The sequence below is a fragment of the Narcine bancroftii genome, chromosome 1, assembly GCF_036971445.1.
Source record: "Narcine bancroftii isolate sNarBan1 chromosome 1, sNarBan1.hap1, whole genome shotgun sequence".
Lineage (NCBI taxonomy): Eukaryota > Metazoa > Chordata > Chondrichthyes > Torpediniformes > Narcinidae > Narcine > Narcine bancroftii.
Window position 1 is genome coordinate 283,430,750 of NC_091469.1, and position 25,572 is coordinate 283,456,321.

General features: G+C 41.8%; 1 protein-coding gene across 5 annotated transcripts in view; it reads left to right on the top strand.

Annotated features, from left to right (window-relative positions):
• Positions 1 to 25,572, top strand: part of cttn (cortactin) — a 96,378-nt gene that overhangs the window by 23,980 nt on the left and 46,826 nt on the right. For 3 of the 5 annotated variants that reach the window (XM_069902227.1, XM_069902234.1, XM_069902228.1), the window contains exons 5-8: positions 6,973 to 7,083; positions 15,914 to 15,968; positions 17,473 to 17,583; positions 25,005 to 25,115. In XM_069902227.1, the coding sequence (XP_069758328.1) occupies positions 6,973 to 7,083; positions 15,914 to 15,968; positions 17,473 to 17,583; positions 25,005 to 25,115 (388 nt within the window). The remainder of the gene's footprint in view (positions 1 to 6,972; positions 7,084 to 15,913; positions 15,969 to 17,472; positions 17,584 to 25,004; positions 25,116 to 25,572) is intronic. The other 2 variants (XM_069902241.1, XM_069902249.1) reach the window with 2 other exon arrangements.

The following is a 25,572-nucleotide window of genomic DNA, read 5'->3' on the forward strand; positions in this document are numbered from 1 at the left end:
GGCACCCATCCCCCTCCCGCCAGCACCCACCCCCTCCCGCCGGCACCCATCCCCCTCCCGCCGGCACCCATCCCCCTCCCGCCGGCACCCATCCCCCTCCCGTCGGCACCCATCCCCCTCCAGCCGGCACCCATCCCCCTCCAGCCGGCACCCATCCCCCTCCAGCCGGCACCCATCCCCCTCCAGCCGGCACCCATCCCCCTCCCGCCGGCACCCATCCACTCCCGCCGGCACACACCCCTCCTGCTGGCACCCACCCCCTCCCGCCGGCATCTACCCCCCCGCCGGCACCCAACCCCTCCCGCCGGCACCCACCCCTCCTGCCGGCACCCACCCCTCCCGCCGGCACCCACCCCTCCCGCCGGCACCCACCCCTCCTGCCGGCACCCACCCCTCCCGCCGGTCCCACCCCTCCCGCCGGCACCCACCCCTCCCGCCGGCACCCACCCCCTCCCGCCGGCACCCACCCCCTCCCGCCGGCACCCACCCCCTCCCTCCCACCGGTATCACCCCCCTCCCACCATCTCTTACCAAAGCAAGTTCGAACAGTGGCTTGTTCAGAAAGTGGGTGAGAGTGAGTAAAGGGTCGAGTTTGTTGGGATTAGTTTGCGTTTATTTTCTGCTGCAATTGAATGGAGAACGTGCTGCAGTTGCAGTAGCTCTGACCTCTCCTCCAGGTTGAAGCTGGAGGCAACTAAACGTAACAGGAAATTCTGGCTAAACTCATTAGTTTTGTGGTCATTGACCCAAGTTAACATTTTGGATCAATGACCTTCAGGAAATGAAGAAGTTCAGGTTTTATGGCTGCACAGAGTGTAGTGGTTAGTGTAACACTGTTGCAGCACCAGTAATCCGGGTTCGAATCCCACACTGTCTGTAAGGAGTTTTATATCCTCCCTGTGTCTGTAAGGGTTTCCTCCAGGTGCTCCGGATTCCTCCCACCCTTCAAAAACCTACAGGGCCTGTTGGTTAATTTGGTAGCACAGGCTCTTGGGCCAGAAGGGTCTGTTGGTTAACTGGGCGGCACAGGCTCGTGGGCTGGAAGGGCCCTGCTGTATGTCTAAATTTAAAAAAAATATATTGTTGCATTCCAGAGATGCAACAATAAACGATAACAAAGGTAGGATGGAGATTAGGGTAGAAGGTAGAAAAGAGAATATATGTGAGGGTCATTCTCTGAAATGCATATATTTTAATGCAAGAAGCATAGTGAACCAGGTAGATGAGCTTAGAGCATGGACAGATAATTGGGGTCACGATATTGTGGCAATTAGTGAGACCTGGCTACAAGAGGGGCAGGACTGGCAACTTAACGTTCCAGGATACATTTGTTTTAGATGTGATAGATCAGGGGGTAAAAAAGGGGGAGGAGTTGCTCTGCTTGTTAAGGAGAACATTACTGCCGTGAGGTGGCAAGATGGTCTGGAGGGATCGTCCAGTGAGGCTGTTTGGGTGGAATTGAGGGGGTGAAGGAGGCATGAGGGTGCTAATAGGGGTGTATTACAGACCACCAAATGGGTCAATAAAACTAGACGAACAAATGTGTAGAGAGATAACGTATATGTGTGAGAATCATAAGGTAGTGATCATGGGAGATTTTAACTTCCCTCACATTGATTGGGATACCCATACAGTTAGAGGGCTGGATGGGCTAGAGTTCGTTAAATGTGTTCAAGATTGTTTTCTGAATCAATTAGTAGAAGAACCGACTCGGGATAGTGTAATACTGGATCTCCTGTTAGGGAACGAGCTAGGTCAGGTATCAGACATTAATGTTGGAGATCCAATTGGGTCTAGTGATCATAATTCTGTTAGTTTTAAGGTAGTTTTAGGGAAGAGCAAGGAGGGACCTAAAGTTAAGGTTCTGAATTGGAGAAGAGCAAATTTTGAAGGAACAAGAAGGGATTTGGGGAGTATTGAGTGGGACAGGATACTTTCAGGTGAGGGTGTAAATGAAAAATGGAGGATATTCAAAAAAGAAATTTTGAGGGTACAGAGTAGTTATGTCCCAGTGAGGATCAAAGGAAAAGCTGGGGAAGTCATAGGGATGCTTGGTTTTCGAGGAATATTGGAAATTTGGTTAGGAGAAAAAGGGAGGTGTTCAAGAGGTATAAAGAACAGAGAGTTGACAATTTGAAGGAGGACTACAAGGAGTGTAGAAGGAATCTTAAGAAAGAAATTAGAAAGGCCAAAAAAAGGCATGAAGAGGCTTTGGCAGACAGAGTAAAAATAAATCCAAAGGGTTTCTATAAGTACATTAAAAGTAAAAGATTAGTGAGGGATAAAATTGGACCCCTTGTAGATAGTGAGGGTAGGCTGAGTGAGAAGTCAGAGGAAATGGGGGAAATTTTGAATGATTTCTTTGCCTCTGTATTCACTAGGGAAAAAAATATTGAACCAGTTGAGGTAAAGAAAAATAGTGGGGAGGTAATGAAGCATATAAGGATAACCGAGGAGGTAGCGATGGCTGTGTTGAAAAAGATAAAGGTGGATAAATCTCCGTGACCGGACAAAATATTCCCAAGGGCACTCAGGGAGCAGATAGTGGGGCCATTAACAGAGATATTTAGGATGTCACTGGCCATGGGGGTAGTGCCAAAGGATTGGAGGGTGGCGCATGTGGTTCTGCTGTTTAAGAAAGGGTCTAAATGTAAACCTGGGAATTATAGGCCTGTGAGTCTGACGTCTGTGGTGGGCAAGTTGATGGAAAGTGTTCTGAGGGATGGTATTTACAAATATTTGTAGGTACAGGGATTGCTAGGGAGTAATCAGCATGGTTTTGTCAGGGGTAGATCATGCTTGACAAACCTGATTGAGTTTTTCGAGGGGGTTACAAAAAAGGTTGATGAAGGGAAAGCTGTGGATGTTGTCTATTTAGACTTTAGTAAAGCTTTTGACAAAGTTCCCCACAGGAGGTTAGGAAAAAAGGTGGAGGCATTAGGTATAAATGAGGAGGTAGTGAAATGGATTCAGCAATGGTTGGATGGGAGGTGTCAGAGAGTAGTGGTAGAAAATTGTTTGTCCAATTGGAGGCCGGTGACTAGTGGAGTTCCTCAGGGATTGGTCCTGGGTCCACTATTGTTTGTTATATATATTAATGATCTGGAAGTAGGGGCGGAGAATTGGATAAGCAAGTTTGCGGATGATACAAAGATTGGTGGTGTTGTGGACAGTGAGGAAGATTACCGTAGATTAAAAGGTGATTTAGGAAGGCTGGAGGTGTGGGCTAAGAAATGGCTGATGGAATTTAATACAGATAAGTGTGAGGTGTTACATTTTGGAAAGGCAAATCTAAATAGGTCATATGCATTAAATGGTAGGCTATTGAGATGTGCAGAGCAACAAAGGGATTTAGGAGTTGTGATAAATAGTACCCTCAAGGCTGATACTCAGGTAGATGGTGTGGTGAAGAAGGCATTTGGAATGTTGGCCTTCATAAATCGGAGTATTGAATTCAAGAGTAGGGAGGTTATGATGAAATTGTACAAGGCATTGGTGAGGCCAAATTTGGAGTACTCTGTACAGTTTGGTCACCAAATTATTGGAAAGATATAAACAAACTAGAGAGAGTGCAGAGAAGGTTCACGAGAATGTTGACAGGATTTCAAGGTTTGAGTTACCTCTCTATTTCAGGGGTCTCCAAAGTGGTCGATATCGACCCCTGTGGGTTGATGGGACTATCCAAGGGGCCAATAAATCCAGGCGGTCAATTTAACTTTTGGGGTCAAAAGCTGACATTCATATAAGAAATAAAAATACACAAAATACAACTTTCGGATACAAATTTCTGATTTATATATCATTAGTTCTTATTGGCTATTTATTTTATATTCTGTTCATTTTGTGTCTCTCTGACTTTTATTTACAGCAATAGCATCTTTACCTGTGTTGGAATGTTTTAACTGGAATCTTTTTTACTGCCTTTCCCCCTCTCCCAGAGAGAAACAGTTCCCCAATTTTAGTGGGTTTTTTTAAATAATTTTTTCTTTTTCACACTGTGAACCTTATCAATCAAAATATATTAAATTTACACAGTGGTCTTTTCCCCCCCTTCCCCCCCCCCCTTCTCTCTCTCCTCTCTACGCACCCCCCCTCCAAAACCCATAAATATTCAACATATACCATACAATAAAACCATAAAACAATATTTTCATACAAAGGAAAAAAACAAGAAAAATGCATCATATATTTATTACACACTGAATTTAGTCTTTTTGTCTTCTTATCATTTTCATTCTGATTTTAGGGGATGGAGGTCGTAGGCAAGCTCTCTCTGATTATGTTCCATGTGTGGTTCCCAAATTTGTTCAAACATTGTGACTTTAATTTTTAAATTACATGTTATTTTTTCCAATGGAATGCATTTATTCTTCATTTCCTGCATTGATTAAAGTAGCCAAATTTATGGTTACTTGTCTTTTGTCCAGTTTTATCCAACATTAGGTCCAAATTAAGGTTAAAATTCCCTCCTATCAATATATTTCCTTGTGTATCTACAATCTTCAAAAAATTATCCTGCATAAACTTTTGATCCTCCTTGTTAGGTGCATATATATTGAGCAAATTCCAAAATTCTGAGTATATCTGACACTTTATCATTGCATACCTCCCTTCTGGATCTATTATTTCCTCCTCTACTTTGATTGGTACATTTTTGTTAACTAGTATGGCTACACCTCTAGCTTTTGAATTATAGGATGCTGCCATTACGTGTCCTACCCAGTCCCTCTTTAGTTTGTTATGTTCCGCTTCAGATAAATGCATTTCCTGACAAATGATATATCTAATTTTTTCCTTCTTCAATAATTTTAGTCACCTCTTCCTTTTAATTTGGTTATGTATTCCATTAATGATTATAGTCATATAGTTCAACATGGCCATCTTATGTCTTGCATACACCTCTTTTCCAGCTCTTCGCCACCTCCATCCCCCTTTTCCCCATTTTCATCTCTTAGTTTTCTCTTATTACACTTAATGTACGACAACATATTTAAGACATAAAGTACTCCCGCAGTTCCCATATCCACTAATGCCTTAACCCCCTCTCTGAGTTGCCCCATACTTCTTGCCGGCCAACCACAACACACTTTTTCATTTGGATTGCGATCTTGTTCGCAGCGTCAACTGAATTTGCAGTGACGGTTATTCCCCCTCTATCCAGCCCTCTCCAGAAAATTTTTTAAAAAAATACATATAACAAAGTTCTCTCTTTTTTTCCCCTCTTACTCCCTTCCTTTCCTTCTCTTTCCCTTTAGTTCTTTACACATACTTTATTTTTACATCTTTATATATACTTTATTGCCGTTCTTCATTCTTGTTACATCTCTTCATCTCTTCTCCTGTCCTACAAACCTTCTGCGAATTCTTGCGCTTTCTCTGGATCTGAGAACAGTCTGTGTTGCTCCCCAGGTATAAATATTTTAAGCACGGCTGGATGTCTTAATATGAATTTGTAACCTTTTTTCCATAGAGTTGATTTTGCTGTATTTAATTCCGTCCTCCTCTTTAAGAGTTCAAAACTTGTGTCTGGGTAAAAAAAAATATTTTTTGACCTTTATATTCCAATGGTTTATTACCTTCTCTAATTTTATTCCTTGCCCGTTCCAGTATATTTTCTCTTGTGCATCTCAAAAATTTTATTAAGATGGATCTTGGCTTTTGATGTGTCTGTGGTTTTGGAGCTAATGCTCCGTGTGCCCTTTCTATTTCCATTTCTTCCTGCATTTCTGTCGTTCCCAGGACCTTCGGGATCCATCCTTTTATAAATTCCTTCATATCTGCACCTTCTTCATCTTCCTTCAGGCCCACTTTTTTAATGTTGTTTCACCTACTATAATTTTCCAACCTATCAATTTTCTGAGATAACAACTCTTGTTTCTCTTTAATTTTTTTGTCACTTTCTTCCAATTTTTCTCTTAAGTCATTCACTTCCATTTCTACAGCCATTTCCCGCTCTTCCACATTCTCTCCTCTTTTCCCTATTTCTGACATGACCAGTTCTAACCTTTGCATTTTATCTTCTGTTCTTTTCATTTTCCTTTTAATTGTATTAAACTCCAATGATGACCATTCTTTTAATGATCTCATTTGTTCTTCAAAAAAGACTTTATCTCTATTCCGTTCATCAGTTTCACCTTTTACTTCTCTTTGTCCATCAGTTTTACCTTCTATTTCTCTGTGAAGGTTTTAGTCTTCTTCCTCTTCTGTGACTGTATCTGTGTTTGTGTCTTCTTCTCTTCTTTGTGTCTGTGTCTCTTCTGTTTTTTTTCGGATGAGCTGCTTGTATCTCTTTGTCGGGCCACTTCTTGCTGGGCATCTTGTTGCTGGTCCTCCCCTCCTGGGCTGCTCATCTGTTGTGCTTCCTGACGTTGGTCTTCTTGTCGGTCTTCCCCCCCGTCTGTCATCCACGTCTGTTTCATCGCTCCCTATTCTGGTGTCTTCCTTATCCTCCAGCTAAGAGCCCTGGTGTCGGGCATCCCTCAGCTGCTCGCTCTGTGACAGCTCGCTCCTCTGCTGATCTCCCCTCCCACTGGTGTCCTCTTTCTCCTTTGATTGCGCACTGCACACTTTTGTTTGGTTTTGAGAGCCATTTTTGTAGTGCAGCAGCTGGTAGGTTGCAACTCTGTCGGGCAGGCACTGAACTCGAGGGTTGGGCGCTCCTCATCACAAGAGCGCCTTTCCTTCGTGCAAGTAAGGCCTTCTTCTTTCTTCTCCGGTGGCTTTTTTTTACATTTTTTTTAGTTGTTCTTACTTTCTCCTTCTTGGAAGCCATCTTCTTTCTCTTCTCTGTATCTTTATCTTCTATTTCTTGTATTCTATTTTTGTTATTCTTTGCTTTTTCCTAACTTTTTTCCTATTTTCCTGGAGAGGGCTGGTTTTCCCGACCGGCCACTACTCCATCACGTGACTCCGTTCCCTAATTTTAGTTGTTTAAGGCAACCATTTTAACATGATACTTTCTTGCCTTTGCAGTCAGCAGTGGGACATGAGTATGTTGCTAAACTCTCCAAACACTGCTCTCAAACGGACTCAGTCAGAGGATTTGGTGGCAAGTTCGGTGTACAGAAGGACAGGGTGGATCAGGTAAGTGTGACAACTTCCCACACTTGATTGATTGTACATTGGTGTTCATGTACACTCCACTTGGGGCAGTTTGCCTCCTGCTCTTGGTTATAAAATAGTGTCAAACCACCCTGAGACTTGAACATTCACTCAGTGTAACCTGACTGAATGTATTCTGTGCATGAAAGGATTTGCCTGTGTTTTTTTAAATTTTTCACACTGTGAACTATAATCAACCAAAATATATACAAACATTTCTCATTAAATATACACAGTGGCATTTTCTCCCTTTTTTTCCCCCCTATCCTCCCTCCCCCCTTCCCACCCCCCTCCAAAACCAATAAATATTCAACATATACAATACAATAAAATGATTAAACAATGTCATCACACAATGAAAAATAAACAAGAAAAATATGTCATCAACTTTTACATACTGGATCGTCGTTTTGACTTCTTATCATTTTAGGGGGTGGAGGTCCGAGGCAAGCCCTCTCTCTCTGTTATGTTCCATGTATGGTTCCCAAATTTGTTCAAGTAATGTGACTTTAATTTTTTTAATTATATGTTACTTTTTCCAATGGAATACATTTATTCATTTCCATGTACCATTGCTGTATTCTCAGGCTCTCTTCCATTTTTCAAGTTGACATTATACATTTATTTGCTACTGCTAAGGCTATCATAATAAATCTTTTTTACGCTTTATCCAATTTGAGACCTAATTCCTTACTTATATTACTTAGAAGAAAGATCTCTGGATTTTTTGGTATGTTGCTTCTTGTGATTTTATTTAATACTTGATTTACATCTTCCCAAAACTTTCTCACTTTCTCACATGCCCAAATTGCATGTACTGTTGTTCCCATTTCTTTCTTACAGCGAAAACATCTATCTGATAATGTTGGATCCCATTCTTTTAACTTTTGAGGCGTGATATATAACCTTTGTAACCAATTATACTGTATCAAGCGTAACCATGTGTTTATTATATTCTTCATAGTTCCAGAACATAACCTTTCCCATGCTTCATTTTTTATCTTTATGTTTAAATCCTTTTCCCATTTTTGTTTAGGTTTATAGCTTATTTCATCATTTTCCTTATCTTGCAGCTTAATGTACATGTTTGTTATAAATCTTTTAATTATCATTGTGTCTGCAATCACATATTCAAAGCTGCGTCCTTCTGGTAATCTCAGTCTGTTTCCCAATTTATCCTTGAAATAAGCTTTCAGTTGATGATATTCAAACATTATACCATGAGTTATTCCATATTTGTACTTCAACTCTTCAAATGTTAATAAATTATTTCCCAAAGAACAATTTTCTATTCTTTTGATTCCTTTTCTCTCCCATTCTCTAAAGGAAAGGTTATCTATTGTAAAAGGGATTCGTGGGTTTTGTGTCAATAACAATTTTGGTATTTGGTAATTCGTTTTTTTCCTTTCTAAGTGGATCTTCTTCCATATATTAAGTAAATGATGCAATACTGGTGAGCTTTTATATTGCACCAGCTTTTCATCCCACTTATAAAGTATATGTTCCGGTACCTTCTCCCCTATTCTATCTAGTTCCATCTTAGTCCAGTCTGGTTTTTCCCTTGTCTGTAAAAAATCTGATAAATACCTTAATTGTGCTGCTCTATAATAATTTTTAAAGTTTGGTAACTGCAAACCACCTTGGTTATACCTCTCTGTTAATTTATCTAACGCTATCCTCGGTTTCCCCCCTTTTCACAAGAATTTCCTTATTCTCTTTAGTTCATTAAAGAATTTCTCTGTTAAAGGAATTGACAATGATTGAAATAAATATTGTATTCTTGGGAAGACATTCATTTTAATGCAATTTACCCTCCCTATCAACATTAGTGGTAATTCTTTCCAATGTTCTAACTACTTTTCCTGCAATTTCTTTATTAGTGGCTGATAATTTAGTTTGTACAGGTGGCTTAAGTTATTATCTAACCTAATACCTAAGTATCGGATTGCTTGTGTTTGCCATTTAAATGGTGATTCTTTTTTAAATTCTGTATAATCCGCGTTACTCATTGGCATCACTTCATTTTTATTTGCGTTGATCTTGTACCCCGATATTTCTCCATACTCCTTCAATTTCTTATGTAATTCTTTTATTGATATTTCTGGTATACTATGATATCATCTGCAAATAAGCTGATTTTATACTCTTCCTTTATTTTCTGTTCTGTTCTTATCAGTTCTGCCAATGGTTCTATTGCTAAAGCGAACAATGAGGGGGATAGTGGACATCCCTGTCTAGTTGACCTACTTAATTTAAATTGGTTCGATACATATCCATTTACTGTTACCTTCGCCAACGGTCCATTATACAATGCTTTAATCCAATTAATATATTTTTCCGGTAGATTGAACTTCTGTAATACATAAAATAAATAGTTCCATTCTACTCTGTCAAAGGCTTTTTCTGCGTCTAAAGCAACAGCCACTGTTGGCTTCTTATTTCCTTGAACTACATGAATTAGATTAATAAGTTTACAGACATTATCCGCTGTTCGTCCTTTCATCCCTCAGATGAGCACAATCGGCCAATCTGTATGATAATAATTTCGCTATTATCTTATAATCTGAGTTAAGTAGAGATATTGGTCTGTGTGATGCTGGTGTTAATGGATCCTTCCCAGTCTTTGGGAAGTGTAATTATTGCTGTCTTACATGAATCTGGCAAGTTTTGTGTTTCTTCTATCTGGTTCATTACTTCCAGGAGAGGAGGAATTAATAACTCTTTAAATGTTTTATAGAATTCTATTGGGAATCCATCCTCTCCTGGCATTTTATTGTTCGGCAGCTTTTTTAATATATCCTGTACTTCCTCTATTTCAGATGGTTTTATCAGTTTTTGTTCCTCTTCTTGCAATTTCAGCAGTTCAATTTTAGCTAAAAACTCTTCTATTTTATAATTTTTACCCTCATTCTCAGTTTGGTATAATTGTTCATAAAATTCCTTAAAGTTTTCATTAATCTCAGTTGGGTTATATCTAATTTGTTTGTTCTTTTTCCTTGATGCCAATACTGTTCTTTTAGCTTGTTCTGTTTTAAGTTGCCAGCCTAATATTTTATTTTTTTTCTCCCAGTTCGTAATACTTTTGCTTTATTTTCATTATCTTCTTCTGCACCTTGTACGTTTGTAATGTTTTGTATTTTATTTTTTGTCCGCCAATTCCCTACTTTTCGTTATATCATCCCTTTTTACTAGTTCCTTTTCTGTCTCCCTTTCTAACTGCTCTATTTCCCGATTGTAGACCTTTTTCATCTTAGTTACATAATTTATTATCTGCCCTCTAATGAAAGCTTTCATTGCGTCCCATAATATAAATTTGTCTTTTACTGATTCCGTATTTATTTCAAAATATGTTTTAATTTGGCATTCAATAAACTCTCTAAATTCCTGCCTTTTAAGTAGCATGGAGTTTAACCTCCATCTATATGTTCTTGGTGGGATGTCCTCCAGTTCACAGGGGTTCACAGTTCACAGGGGTGAATGATCAGATAGTGACCTAGCTTTATATTCAGTTTTCCTAACTCTCCCTTGAATATGGGCCGACAACAAAAAAACATCAATCCTTGAGTATAAGATGAGTATTCCTTCTCTCTTGGGTGCTGCCTCCTCCATATATCCATAAGTTTCGTTTCCTGCATTGATTTAACTATAAATTTGGCCATTTTATTCTTTTTGCTTGTCTTTTGTCCAGTTTTATCCAACATTGGATCCAAATTAAGGTTAAAATCCCCTCCTATCAATATATTTATTTCCTTGTGTATCTACAATCTTCAAAAAAAATATCCTGCATAAACTTTTGATCCTCCTCATTAGGTGGATATATTTTGAGCAAATTCCAAAATTCTGAATATATCTGACATTTTATCATTACGTACCTCCCTGCGGGATCTATTATTTCCTCCTCTATTTTAATTGGTACAATTTTTGTTAACTAGTATGGCTACACCTCTAGCTTTTGAATTATAAAATGCTGCCACTACATGCCCTACCAGTCTCTCTTTAATTTATGTTCCACTTCAGTTAGATGCGTTTCCTGCACAAATGCTATATCTATTTTTTCTTTTTTCAGTAAATTTAATAGCCTTTTCCTTTTAATTTGGTGATGTATTCCATTAATGTTTATAGTCATATAGTTCAACGTGGCCATCTCATATCCTGTTTCCACCTCATTTCCACTTCCTCACCACCACCATCCCCCTTTTCCCCATTTTCATCTCTCAGTTTTCCCTTTTTAAACTCGATGTATGACAACACATTTAAAACATAAAATACTCCAACAACTCCCACATCCAATATTACCTTAACCACAAATACACCCCCCTCCCTCTCTGAATTGCCCCTTATCGCTTGCCGGGCAACCACAACTCCCCATTCCATTTGGATTGCGATCCTGTTCGCAAGCATCAACTGATTTCGCAGTGACGGTTATTCTCTCCCCCCCTCCTAACCCCCCCCCAGAAAACACTTCTTTACACATATAACAAATTTCTCACCTTTTTTTTCCCCTTACTTCCTTCCTTTCCTTCTCTTTCTCTTCTTTAGTTCTTTATATATACATTGTTTTTACATCTTTATATATACTTTATCGCCATTCTTCATTCTTATTACATCTCTTCATCTCTCCTTCTGTCCTACAAGCGTTTTGCAAATTCTTGTGCTTCCTCCAGATCCGAGAACCGTCTGTTTTATCCCTGGGGATAAATATTTTGAGCACAGCTGGATGTCTTAACATGAATTTATAACCTTTTTTCCATAGGATCGATTTTGCTGTATTAAACTCCTTCCTCTTCTTTAAGAGTTCAAAACTTATGTCTGGGTAAAAAAATATTTTTTGACCCTTGTATTCCAATGGTTTATTATCTTCTCTAATTTTATTTCTTGCCCGCTCCAGTATATTTTCTCTTGTCGTATATCTCAAAAATTTTACTAAAATGGATCTTGGTTTTTGATGTATCTCTGGTTTCAGAGCTAGTGTTCTGTGTGCCCTTTCTATTTCCATTTCTTCCTGCATTTCTGTCATTCCCAGGACCTTCGGGATCCATCCTTTTATAAATTCCTTCATATCTGTGCCGCCTTCATCTTCCTTCAGGCCCACTATTTTTATGTTGTTTCGCCTACTATAATTTTCCAACATATCAATTTTCTGAGATAACAACTCTTGTTTCTCTTTAATTTTTTTGTCACTTTCTTCCAATTTTTCTCTTAAGTCGTTTACTTCCATTTCTACAGCCACATTTTCTACTCGTTTCCCTATTTCTATCATGACTCGTTCTGATCTTTGCATTTTATCTTCTGTTCTTTTCATTTTTCTTTTAATTGCACTAAATTCTAATGACATCCATTCTTTTAATACTCTAATTTGTTCTTCAAAAAAAGCTTATCTATATTCTGTCCATCTGTTTTACCTTCTATTTCTCTGTGAAGATCTTGGTCTTCTTCTTCCTCTTCTGTGTCTGTACCTGTGTTTATGCCTTCTTCTCTTCTTTGTATCTATGTCTCTTCTGATTTTTCTGATGAGTTGCTTGTCTCACTTTGTCAGGCCTCTTCTTGCTTGGCCTCTTGCTGTTGGACCTCTCCTTCTGAGCTGCTCATCTGTCGAGCCTCCTGGTGCTGGTCCTCTTGCCGTTCACCCTGTCTACTTTCTTTCTCACCTGGTACTTCACTCCCTCTTCTGCTGCCTTCCTCATCTTCCAGCTGAGAGCCCTGGTGTCGGGCTTCCCTCAGCTGGTCGCGCCTTGATTGCCCGCTCCTTGGCTGAGCCCCCCTCCCGTCGGTATTTTCCATTTGTTTGGCTCAGAGAGCCATTTTTGCATTCCACCGGTCGGGGGGTTGCAACTCCGCAGGGCCTGCACCAGCATCTGAGATCGGGCGCTCTTCGCCACCATGGCTCCCCTGTTCCTTCGTGCAGGTAAGGCCTTCTCCTTTATTTTCCGGTATCTTTTCTTCTTTTTGTCCCATTGTTTTTACTTTTTCCTTCTTGGGTTCCATCTTCTTTCTCTTCTCTGCAACTTTATCTTTTATTTCTTATATTTTATATTTGTTGAACTTTGTCTTTTCTTGACTTTTTTTCTTCTTTTCTGGAGAGGGCTGGTTTTACCCTACCGGCCACTACTCCATCACGTGACTCCTCCCAGGATTTGCCTGTGTTCAAGTTGGTTGCTATCCAAGTAGCATGTTAGCATCTCCAAATTCCTGCTGTGGGCATCATGCATCTCGGCTCTGGTCCAAACTGCCCTCTGGGAAGGATGTGACATCAGTTAGATCTGGTGTGCAATGAGAGCAAGTTGCGCTCTGGTCTGATATCGGATGGAAAGAAACTGTCCTTGAGTCTGGTGGTGTGTGATCTCACGCTCGTGAGTCATCTTCCTCTCCTGAGGAGGGAGGAGAGTGTGGGTCTGGGGTGGGACGAGTCCAATAATATGTTGTTGAAGAAAAAAATCCGCAGATGCTGGGATCAAGTGCAACATGCAAACATGCTGAAGAAACGCAGCAGGCCACACAGAATCCACAGTGTGGTAAAGTTAGGGTAGCGGTCAGCACAACACGATTACAGCGTGAACAACCTGGGTTCAAATCTGGTGCTGTCTTTAAGTTCTCCCAGGGTCTGCCTGTGTTTCTTCTGGGTGCTCCAGATTCCTCCCACCCTCCAAAAACATCATGGGTTCGTGGGCCTGTTACCTTGCTGTATCTCTGAATTCAACAAAAAATGTTTGGGCCAGGGTCTTTCGTCGGGAACAAGAGAAAAACAGGCGGGCACCTGAATAAAGAGGGGGGGGGAGGAAGGGGGACGGGGAGGAGTAAAAGGTAATACAGTGAGTGGACACAGGAGGGAGGGTAGAAGAGAAAATAGCTGGAGGGAAAGGTAGGTCTCTGATAGGAGAAGGAAAGGGTGGGGAGGCAGAGGGCTAGGAAAAGAGGGAGACACTGTGGAGGTGGATGGGGGCTAATGGAAATTGGAGAACTCGAAGTTAATGCTGTCGGGTTGGAGGCTGCCAAGACAATATAAGGTGTTCTTCCAATTTGCAGGCAGCCTCGGTCTGTTACTGCATGAGGCCATGGACAGACACATCAGTGATGTGTGGAATTAAAATGGCTGCGCTGGGAGGTCCCATAATAAGTTGGCTGCTTTTCAGAGGGTTTAAATGAAGTCACGGGAAGGGGAGGGAGGTATTTCCCTAGACCCTGCCAAATGTGAGCGAATGAGATTGGCATATATCGGTGTCATATGGGAGTGGATGAGTTGGCTGAAAGTGCCCCATTCTGTGCTGTTCAACTGTGGCTCCATGTGCAAGGCAGATCTGAGGACTTCTGCTGGGGTCAGGATATAACTGATGCCAGGTTCCATGACGTTAACCCAGTGGGTCCATTTCATTGCCCACTTTGAGGGGTGGTTTCCTTCTGTGACTTGCCCGACAGCAAAATTCCACAGTGCAAACCTCATCGGATTTGACATTCCTAGCATTCCTTTTGCAAAAATGTGTTATCCAGAGTGATCATTTCACACTCATTGCCTCACCTTCTGTTGACTCTGTTATGTTTTATGGGACCCTCCAGTGAACCATTACAGATAATATAACTAGATGTTCTTTGTTTTCATCAGATGCCAAACCCACTTTAATTCGATATGTTTATTTGTTGTTATGAATCATAAAATGGGCATGGATGGTTGGAACATGTGACTGTCCTGCGATCACTTGTCCTTGATTGAATTTAATTTTTTTAAAATTTAAATTTGGACATTCATCACAGTAACAGGGCCCTTCCAGTCCCCGAGCCCGTGCTGCCCAGTTACACTCAATTGACCTAAAATCACTTGATCTTGAAAAAATGTCAGGAATACATTTCTTGGCTGCCCCTGAACTGTGGAGAGACCCTACATTAGAGAAACTTTGCAGATTAATTTCAGCAGTGGAGTTGCCCTCAATTCCTTGGGCACTTAAACACTTTAAAACGGGATGTGCTGGAAACACTCCACAGGTGAGGCAGCAGCTGGGGGAAGGGAAACCGTTTCTGACTGCAGACCCTTCATCAGAACCGGTGGGGAAGTATGTTTTAACCCTTTGGGCTCAATGTCCCTGTTTTCAGGCAACTACCAACAAGCATATGTACTCCATGGCCCAGTTTTCAGGGACTGGTTTTAAACCCAACCACCAGCTGGTTCGTACTGGTGTTCGAACTGTAGTTCACCCATAGACCTGATCCAGAGCTTATATTATGAAAGGTTAAAAATGGCTGGAGTCTAAAGGGTTAAATGATCGAAAGGTTTGGGTACAAATACAGAAATTGCCCTGAGATGATTACACTATTGAATCCATTTGTTTCTGCACAGATGCTGCACAACCTGCTGAATAGTTCCAGCAAATTTGTTTCAGTGATACAGCATGGTATCCGGTCCTTCCAGCCCACAGGCCAGCGCTGCCCAGTTCCACACTTGTGACCAATTAACCTATAAACCTTGTGCATCTTTGGCATGTGGGAGGACACCGGAGAAAACCCATGTGGTCACAGAGAGGACATACAAACTCCTGACAGACTGTGGCGGATTAGAACCCGGGTTTGTGACAGTGGCGGATTAGAACCTGGGTTTGTGACAGCAGCGGATTAGAACCCGGGTTTGTGACAGCTGCAGTCTAGAACCCGGGTTTGCGACAGCGGCAGATTAGAACCCGGATTTCTGTTGTTATTTTGCATTTCAGGCAGTGACAGTGTCCTGATTTTTTACTTTGAGTACTTTACCTGAATTCTTGGAATTCTTTTACAAAAATGCTTCTAGCATAAGATGTGTTAATAAAAAAAAATGCTTTTTCTCTTCCAGTCTGCAGTGGGGTTTGAATATGAAGGCAAGACTGACAAACACGCATCACAGAAAGGTAGTGTGCTTTCAGATGAATTTCTGCTCCCCACCCTTTCAGACTGGAAAGCTGAAGCTATTCAAATCACAATTTCACTTTTGAACATAATCTCAGAGGAATTTTGACCTTTTTTGAATAGGTGTATTGCTTTATTGAGAATGGCTCAAATGCTCTTCCTCTGTGGTGTAAGATCCTCTTGATGACACTGGACAGTGAATATTTTGATTCCTAAACACTTTCAGGTGTATTTTATGGATTTTGGGCTGCTGATCATGAAAATCATCTCAAAATTTTCCTATCACCTACCACTTTTTAGATATAACCTCTCTTTTTGTGATTTTAAGTCTACTTCAAGCATACAAAACCATGAAGTGCAATGTGTCATTGAAAATTCATTGTTTACATTCTCACTTGGACTCCTTCCCTGCTGATCTTGCTTCAGTCAGTGACGAACATGGTGAAAGGTTTCACCAGGACATTGTGACCCTGGAAAAGTGGTGTCAGGGCAACTAGAATCCATCATTGCAGGGCGACTATTGTTGCACACTAACATGAGAGGCATCAGATGCTGAGTACAAATGAAAATCAGCACCAAAACATTTTTGAGTCATTTGAATTAACGCAATGTGTCAGCATCATTATGCGATTAAACCTGTTAAGTTCACTAAATGTTAATTTAATGTTTCTCCAACTTGCTACATGATGCAGCAAATCGGAAAATATCTTTGTCCATTTGAAGTTGTTCATCATATTCCCCAATTTTTTTGTCAAGAAGCATTCCTTTTGGAAAAATGTGTTGTCCAGAGTGATCATTTCACACTCATTGCCCCAGCTTCTTTTGACTCTGTTATGTTTTATGGGACCCTCCAGTGAACCATTACCAGATAATATAACTAGATGTTCTTTGTTTTCATCAGATGCCAAACCCACTTTAATTCAGTATGTTTATTTGTTATTATGAATCATAAAATGGGCATGGATGGTTGGAGCATGTGACTGTCCTGTGATCACTTGTCCTTGATTGAATTTAATTTTTTAAAAATTTGAATTAATTAACAAAAATTTAAATTATTATTTTTTTAAATTTAAATTTGGACATTCATCACAGTAACAGGCCCTTCCAGTCCACGTGCCCGTGCTGCCCATTTATACCCAATTGACCTACAGCCCCCAGTACATTTTGAACAATGAGAGGAAACCCAAGCAGACACAGGAAGGACGAGCAAGCTCTTGACAGACAGCGCCAGATTGGAACCCGTGTCGCTCGGGCTCTGTGCTAACCGAGCCATCCTTTAATTCCAATAATGGCGTTGTGGAAAGGGAGGCAGTGCCAAAAATCCCTCAGGTTCTAGAGATGTTTCCTTTGTGATGGGACCACTGCCTCATGTAAACACCATAACATTCAGTGAAATGCAGTTGCTTTCTCTGGTAATGCTTCACGCTTCTGCTTGCTTAATCACGTGATCTTTTGCATTCCTGCAGTCGGTGATATTGCATGCCTTTGCTGTCTTAAATTATTCAGACTACAGTACTGGTTTTGGGGGAAAGTATGGAGTGCAAGCTGATCGAGTGGACAAGAGTGCCCTTGGCTTCGATTACCAGAGCAAAACTGAGGTTCACGAATCACAGCGAGGTGTGTCCAATTGGTTCTCTTTCTTCCTCTGCAGAAGGTGGGGCTTTGCGTTTGGTGGTGTTGATGACTGGAAGGGCTGCTTGCTGTGCTTCTCTTGGATTTGCTCCTGGCCTCTGATTCTCTCTGCACTGACATTTGGGCATAGATCACAGTAATGGGCCCTTTGGCCAGTTTCTTTTTTTTTTCTTTGGCTTGGCTTCGCGGACGAAGATTTATGGAGGGGGTAAAAAGTCCACGTCAGCTGCAGGCTCGTTTGTGGCTGACCAGTCCGATGCGGGACAGGCAGACACGATTGCAGCGGTTGCAAGGGAAAATTGGTTGGTTGGGGTTGGGTGTTGGGGCCAGTGATGCCCAATCAACCTACAACCCCCAGTACATTTAGAACAGTGGGAGGAAACTGGAATGCCCAGCTGAAACCCACGTAGACACGGCGAGAACGTACAAACTCCTTACAGACAGCGCCGGATTGGAACCCGCGCTAACCACTACACTAACCCTGCCGCCATTTAATTCCAATAATTGTGTTCCCTGTGGAAGAGGAGTGCCAAAACTTTTTTGAATTGTTTTTTAAAAAGCCCTCAGGTTCTAGAGATGTTTTCTTCGGGTTTTGTGTCAGGACAGCTGTTTCTTGTAAACACGATTACAGTCAGTGGAATGAGGCTGCAGGAGCACGACTGTTAGTATCAACACACAAGAAGATCCTAGCATTATGCTCAGCACTCCTGCCTCCATCGAATTCCCTTTTTGCTTTGGAGTTGGGGCAGGTTTGGGTGTATTCTTGTGCTACTAAAACTGTAAATTCACCACTAAAAACTTAGCATTTTCTTTAAAAGAATTCCAAATATTCCATTGCCTTATGAAACTTGGAATTGAATTGGCGAACAATCTAAAATCAGCTACTTTTGTGATTTTCCTTAAAATCCAAAGGCCTCCATGTGTTTTTATCTTGGCAGTCCCGTTACTCTCCATTTTACCTTCGTGTGTGCTCCTTGTGTCCTCTGCATTGCTCTACCCTTTCTCAGCTACTTCCCCCACTACTTCAGCTAACGTCCAAGCTCTGTTCTCTGTTCCCAGTGTGTGATGAGATTTTGTTTTCCCATCACAGATGCAGAATCCAAACAACGTGATCCCATTCCACACACTTCACCCACCCTTTCCCCAAGTTGGTTTTGGCAGCACCTTCAACGATTTCTTCTGATATTTCATTTGTTAATCCAGAATCTTCACTTGTTCCTTGCAAAATTGAGGACTGTACTGTTAACTATTCATGTAAAGTTAACATGTCTTCCACCTCATATGAGAAATGTTAAATCACCTTTTTATTATTCAGAAACATAACACCCCTGGTATCTGGCACTGATGGGTAGATGCCAGATAAGTGAATTTTCTGGTTGCTTGAGACTTACTCTTCCTAATACACTGTACTTACACGGAACAAACTTCACTTGCATGAATGTATAAACCTTAAAGCATTTTACTTTATTTTCAGTCAGTTTCTATGAAGACATTTAACCTTTGCTACATCTGAAAGTTCCTTCCTGTCACAGATCCGCCCAAAAGATGAACAATTGCATTATTAATAATTAACTCCCCCACCACCCCCTCCCCACACCCTTCCCCCATGTTTACAGGTAAAACCTCTGACTGGGGTGACTCTTACGAAGCAGGGATAAGGAGTCACCCCAACGGCGAGAGGCATCAACCAGTTCTTCATCCTGGGCGACGCCATTGCTGTTTCACTCAACTTTATTCAAACAGCAGCTACGAGCAAAGCCCGACCAGGGCTCTCCACTGGCTGAATATTTGCTCCCATCTTCACCAAAGGTTTATGTGTTACTTAGAGAACATTTACAATTTTAAACTTGCGTATTTTTTATCGATTATTTAAAAATTTTTTAAATCTATTTTCCTTTTTTTTGCCGGTGGCTTGAGGCTGTCATGTGCTTGAATTGCCAGGGGCTTTACTGTACTGATACAGCAGCTCCCATATCAGCTGTTAAATATACGAGTGGATGGACTTGTTCAGAATTCTTGTTTTGTCTCCTCTGTGTGAACAGAGCTCCTTCCCATCAGGTTTGTTCTGTTTGCTCCCTTGTTAGTCGTTTGCACTTGAAGGTTTATACCCATTGGGGTTTATTTACTGTCCAGTGACCTGTTTGACCTGAATATTCAGCTGGATGCGCTGGTATTCTCATCCTCGGGTTTGTATCCATATTGACAAATTCTGAAGCATCACTTGACCTGTGCATCATTTTCACAAGAGAACCAACTCATTTCACAATTGCAGTATAAACCCGGTTAACTGGAATTTGAACAACCAACAGCCTCAAGCAAACAGCAAAAAATATCCTAGATAAGAAATAGATTAAATGTCGGAGTTTAAAATTGATTCCTCTAGCAGTTAGTTCGCCAACCTCAAGCAACCAGAAAATTCACATATCTGGCATCTCCCAATTCCCATCATCAAGTCAAGTCACCTATATTTATTGTTTATACCATACTGGCACATTAAAGTCGAGATAGCATTTCTTCAGGAGCACGGAGCATATCTACATAAATACAAGTTAAAATAGAAGTAAAATATAAAATATTAATTATTAAGACGTATATTGCAAGAGTCCAATGTACTAAGGTACTCTATGCGCATCTGTTCTGGGAGTTCAGGAGCCTGATGCCTTGGGGGAAACAACTGTTGCCCAATCTGAACATTAGGCCCCAAGTGGCACAGTACCTCCTACCAGATGGCAGAAGGGAGAACAGTTCACATGAGGGGTGTGTGGAGTCCTTCACAATGTTAATTACCTTTTACCTGTATCATGGTAGGAAGAGAGACCCCAATGGTCTTTTTAGCTGATTTCACTATCTTCTGCAGGGTCTTTCCGTCTGAGGTGGTGGAGCTTTCAAACCAGGTGGTGATGCAGTTGCACAGGATGCTCTCGATACATCCTCTGTAGAATGTAGTGAGGGTGGAGAGTGGGAGATGAACTTACCTCAGCCTTCGCAGGAAGTAGAGGGGCTGCTGGGCTTTCTTGGCTATGGAGCTGGTGTTAAGGGACCAGGTGAGATTCTCCACCAAGTGCACTCCAAGGAACTTTATACTCTTGTCGACCTCAACAGTTTTGCCATCAATGGTCATTGGAGCGTCGTCCCCCCAGGCCCTCTTGAAGTTGACAACCATCTCTTTTGTTTTATTAACGTTCAGGTACAGGTTGTTGGCTCTTCACCAGTCCGTTAGCGACTGCACCTCATCTCTGTACGCTGACTCATTGTTCTTACTAATCAGGCCCATCATGGTAATGTCATCAGGGCACTTGATGATGTGGTTTGAGCTGTTTAGCTGCATAGTTGTGGGTCAGCAGGGTGCACAACTCTGGAGGCAGATATCAGGGGTATTGAGCTATTCAGCAGTTTTATTAATGTTGGATAATTGCTCATGAATAACATTAATTTCCACCCTAAATTGTATGTAAGAGGGGTGGTAGGCAGTTGTTTTGAACCACTACAGTTCACATTTTTGGAGACCATCCCATAGTGCTTGTTGGGGAGTTGGGCTCTCCGTTTCAGACAAGCAGTGATGAAGGAGCAGCGAGGCCTTTCCAAGTGAACATGGTGCATAACTTAAAGGGGAGCCTTGTGGCTCCACTGGGGAACCAGCCTGTCAGAGTCCTCCCCATCGTTCCTCCTAAGAATCTGTGTTTCACTAGGCTTTTTCAGGTGCATTCTATGCTAAGAATGCACCTGAAGAAGCAGAAGTGGCCCTTTAAATTGCCGTTCAGGTGGCAGCATTTAAAATGCATCGCTGGCTACCTGAAGGACACAGCTGCACAGGATGCAGCTCTGAGCACACTCTAGCTCCTGCCCAGTGTCAGCTGTGATCAGCAGCCTGACCCTTTAACATCTGCTTTCAGCCAGCTGCATTCAGGTGGCTGGGGGAGCCGCTGAGCTAATTATCCCTCTCGGAGGAGGATTAGGTAGCTCACCTCAAGAGCACCTCCTGCACATTCAGGTGGCCTCAAAGCAGCTGCATATTGCCTAAACTTGCGGCTTTACATTTGGGGCAGTTGGCCACCTGAAAGTGCCTACTGAGATCATTTCAGGTTCTTACATATCTGGTCCCCAAAATTACCTTGAATGTCATCAAAGATTGAAAATCCACAATTCTCTGTGTTGGATCATTTATGTTGGATAAAGATGCACCACTCCCTACACAACAACATTTCTTTTGAGTGTTTTATTGACCCTCTTATCTTGTGATAACCTGGAGTTAAAGCCACTCCCATTGAAGGAAAGAGCTGAAACCTGATTTACTTGGTGGAATAATAAAGGTTGAAAGTCAATGATTAACAAGGTGCACTGATCAACACCCACATTATAATTAGCTCTGTGTACAGGTGTGTGCCACCATGGATCAGATACTGGATCTGGTATACCGTTTAAAGTGTTATTTTGTTTACCATTGCAGAAAGTTTAATTAGAACAGTGGTGTGGAGAAACTTCTTCATCTGGAGGGTGGTGAATCTGTGGAATTTGTTGCTACAGGTCATTGTAGAGGCCAGATCATTGGGTGTATTTGAGGCAGAGATTGATAAGTTCTTGATTAACCAGGACATCAAAGGTTTGGGGAGAAGGCTGGGCAGTGTGGCTGAGTGGGGAAATGGATCAGCTCATGATTAAATGGCGTGGACGACTCGATGGGCTGAATGGACTATTTATGTTCCTGTGTCTCGTGGTCTAAGAATGGAAATTTTCCAAATCGAGGGTTTTTATATTCTGAGCCACCTTCTCCTGCAAAATATAATGGCTCTCTTTGGGAAATTATACAAGCTTCACATTTATCAATCCCACCTTTCATTGTTTCACTGATGCATTTTGGAAGGTCAAACCTGAAAGCTGAGTACTTGCTTAATGGTTGGATACTTAATAGTGTGGAAGATCAGAGGAACCTGCATCTCTCAAGGTTGATGCAGGTTGATAGGATAGTTAAGGTCCAAGTGGGATGCTGGACTTCATAAATCGGGAGATTGAGTTAAAGAGTCACATAGAAACAAAGAAGATAGGAGCAGGAGTAGGTCATTCGACCCTTCGAGCCTGCTCTGCCATTCAACGAGATTATGGCTGATCTTAAAGTTCAGTACCCCGTTCCCGCCTTCTCTCCGTAACCTTTAATACCCTTATACTGAAGAAATAGATCTAATTCCCTCTTAAATATATTTAATGAACCTGCCTCTACTGCCCTCTGTGGCAATGAATTCCACAGATTCAGCACCCTCTGGGCCAAGAAATTCCTCCTCATCTCGGTCCTAAATGGTTTGCCTATTATCCTCGAATCATGGCCCCAGGTTCTGGATTTTCCCATCATTGGAAACATCGCATCTGCATCCACTCTGTCCAGTCCTGCCAGAATTTTATATGTCTCTATGAGATCCCCTCTCAATCTTCTAAACTCCAACGAGTACAGTCCCATTTTGCGCAATCTTTCCTCATAAGTCATTCCTGCCATTCCAGGTATCAGCCTGGTGAATCGCCTCTGCACTCCCTCCATTGCAAGAATATCCTTCCTTAGATAAGGTGACCAAAACTGCACACAATACTCCAGGTGGGGTCTCACCAAGGCCCTGTACAGCAGCAGTAAGGTATCCTTGTTCCTATACTCAAACCCTCTTGATATGAAGGCCAACATACCATTTTCCTTTTTAACCGCCTGCTGTACCTGCATGCTTGCCTTCAGAGACTGATGTACAAGTACCCCTAGGTCTCTCTGCACTTCCCCATCTCTTAATCTATTGCCATTCAAATAGTAATCTGTCCTCCGGTTTGTATTACCAAAGTGGATAACCTCACATTTATCCACATTGTAGTGCATTTGCCATGTATCTGCCCAGTCCCTCAATTTATCCAAATCACACTGGAGCTTCCTGACCCCCTCTTCCTTGCACACAACCCCTCCTAGCTTAGTATCATCTCCAAATTTGGAGATATTACATCCAATCCCCTCATCCAGATCATTAATGTAAATTGTGAACAGCTGGGGTCCCAGTACAGATCCCTGTGGCACCCCACTGGTCACCGGCTGCCACTCAGAAAACGAGCCATTTATCCCAACTCTCTGTGTCTTCTACCTGCCAGCCAGTTCTCAATCCACATCAATACTTTGCCCCCAATCCCATGAGCCTTGATTTTGGAAGCCAGTCGTTTATGCGGGACCTTATTGAAGGTCAGAGTCGAGAGGTCAGGTTGCAGCTCTACAAATTTTTGGTGAGACCACATGGAAAATATTGTGTTCAGTTCTGGTCACTTCATTGTAGGAGAAATGTGGAAATTATGGAGAGTGTGTCGAAGAGATTTACCAGAATGTTGCCTGGATTGGAAAATGAGTCTTGTGAGTCAAGGTTAGCAGAGCTGGGACTTTTCATTTTAGAGTGAAGAAGGATGAGAGGTGACAATAGAGATCGGCAAGATTTTGAGTAGCGTAGATAAGGTAAACAGCAGCGCCTTTTCCCAGGGTGATAATAGCAAACACCAGAGGCCAAATGTACAAAGTGAAGGGAGGGATGTTGAGGGGAGACATCAGGGGTAAGTTTTTTATGCAGAGTTGTGGGTGCCTGGAATGCCTTGCCAGGGATGGTGGTGAAGGCTTAAACGTTAGGGGCATTTAAGAGACTCTTAGACACATGAATGAAAGAAAAATAGATGTTTACAGGTTAGGGAAGGTTTTGTTTATTTTTTTGGTAGGCATTATTGATCAGCATAATATTGAGGGCCAAATGATCTGTACTGTGCTGTAGAGTTCTATGTTTGGCTCTTGATAAAGTTCTTTAGACCATTCGCCATGACCCTGATTGCATTGGTATTTGGATTGAGTGTGTGTGTGATTTTTTTTTTAAAGAGGTACACACACACACACAGACCACACCGACACAGCACACACATGCGGGTGTATGCATGCAGAGACACACACACACACACACACACACACACACACACACACACACGTTTTTATGTATTTGGGGAGACAGATAATATAAAATTTCAGAATTTGTCTCAGCAGGATTAGGTTGTGGATCCTGCTAAAACCAGCATCAGTCGTGACCTGGAAGGAACCAGGAATTCCGGAAAGGTGCTGTCGTAGCATTCTGCAGTCATCTCCACCTTCCCCCTCCTCTCCTTCATTGCTCCAGCTCAAAATGTCACTGCTCAGTTCCTCCAGCAGATTGTGCTTGGCAAGTAGTTTGTTAACTTGTCTGACCTTGGCTGCATAGTCATATCAGGCACAGTCATGATGGTGAAGCCAACACTGCTCTACACCAATCTTGATGCAATCCCTTTTTTCTTCTGCTTCTCTGCTGCTTGTCAGTTGTGTTTTTTCTGTAAATTTAAACTTTTCTGCCTTCATTTAATGAAGAAGCTATGCTTTGCTGTAGATTATTCCAAAGGATTTGGTGGCAAGTATGGAGTGGAGAAGGATAAAGTAGACAAGAGTGCAGTTGGCTTTGAATACCAAGGGAAAACTGAGAAGCACGAATCCCAGAAAGGTTGGTTGTGTGTTTTTCTAATTGTATCTTCAAGGCAGTGGCTTGGTTTCTGCGATTTTGCTTGAATTCCTCATTGTGGGGTGGAGGGTCCATCGGGGATTTCTACATTATCTGTTATAATGTCACAGATGGAGTGGAGTTCATTCATAAGATAACATAAGAAATACGAGCAGGAGTTGGCCATTCGGCCCATTGAGCCTGCCCCGCCATTCAATGTGTGATCTGATGATGGGCTCATCTCCACCTTCCTGCCTTTTCCCCATATCTCTTAATTCCACCACTATGTAAAAATCTATCCATCCTTGTCTTTAATATATTTACTGAGGTTGCCTATACTGCTTCAACCAGCAGTGAATTCCACAGATTCACCTCCCTCTGGTCCTAAATCTACTACCTGGAATCTTGAGGATATGTCCCCGAGTTCAACCCATGAAGCCCATGGTGACCTCCACAGATA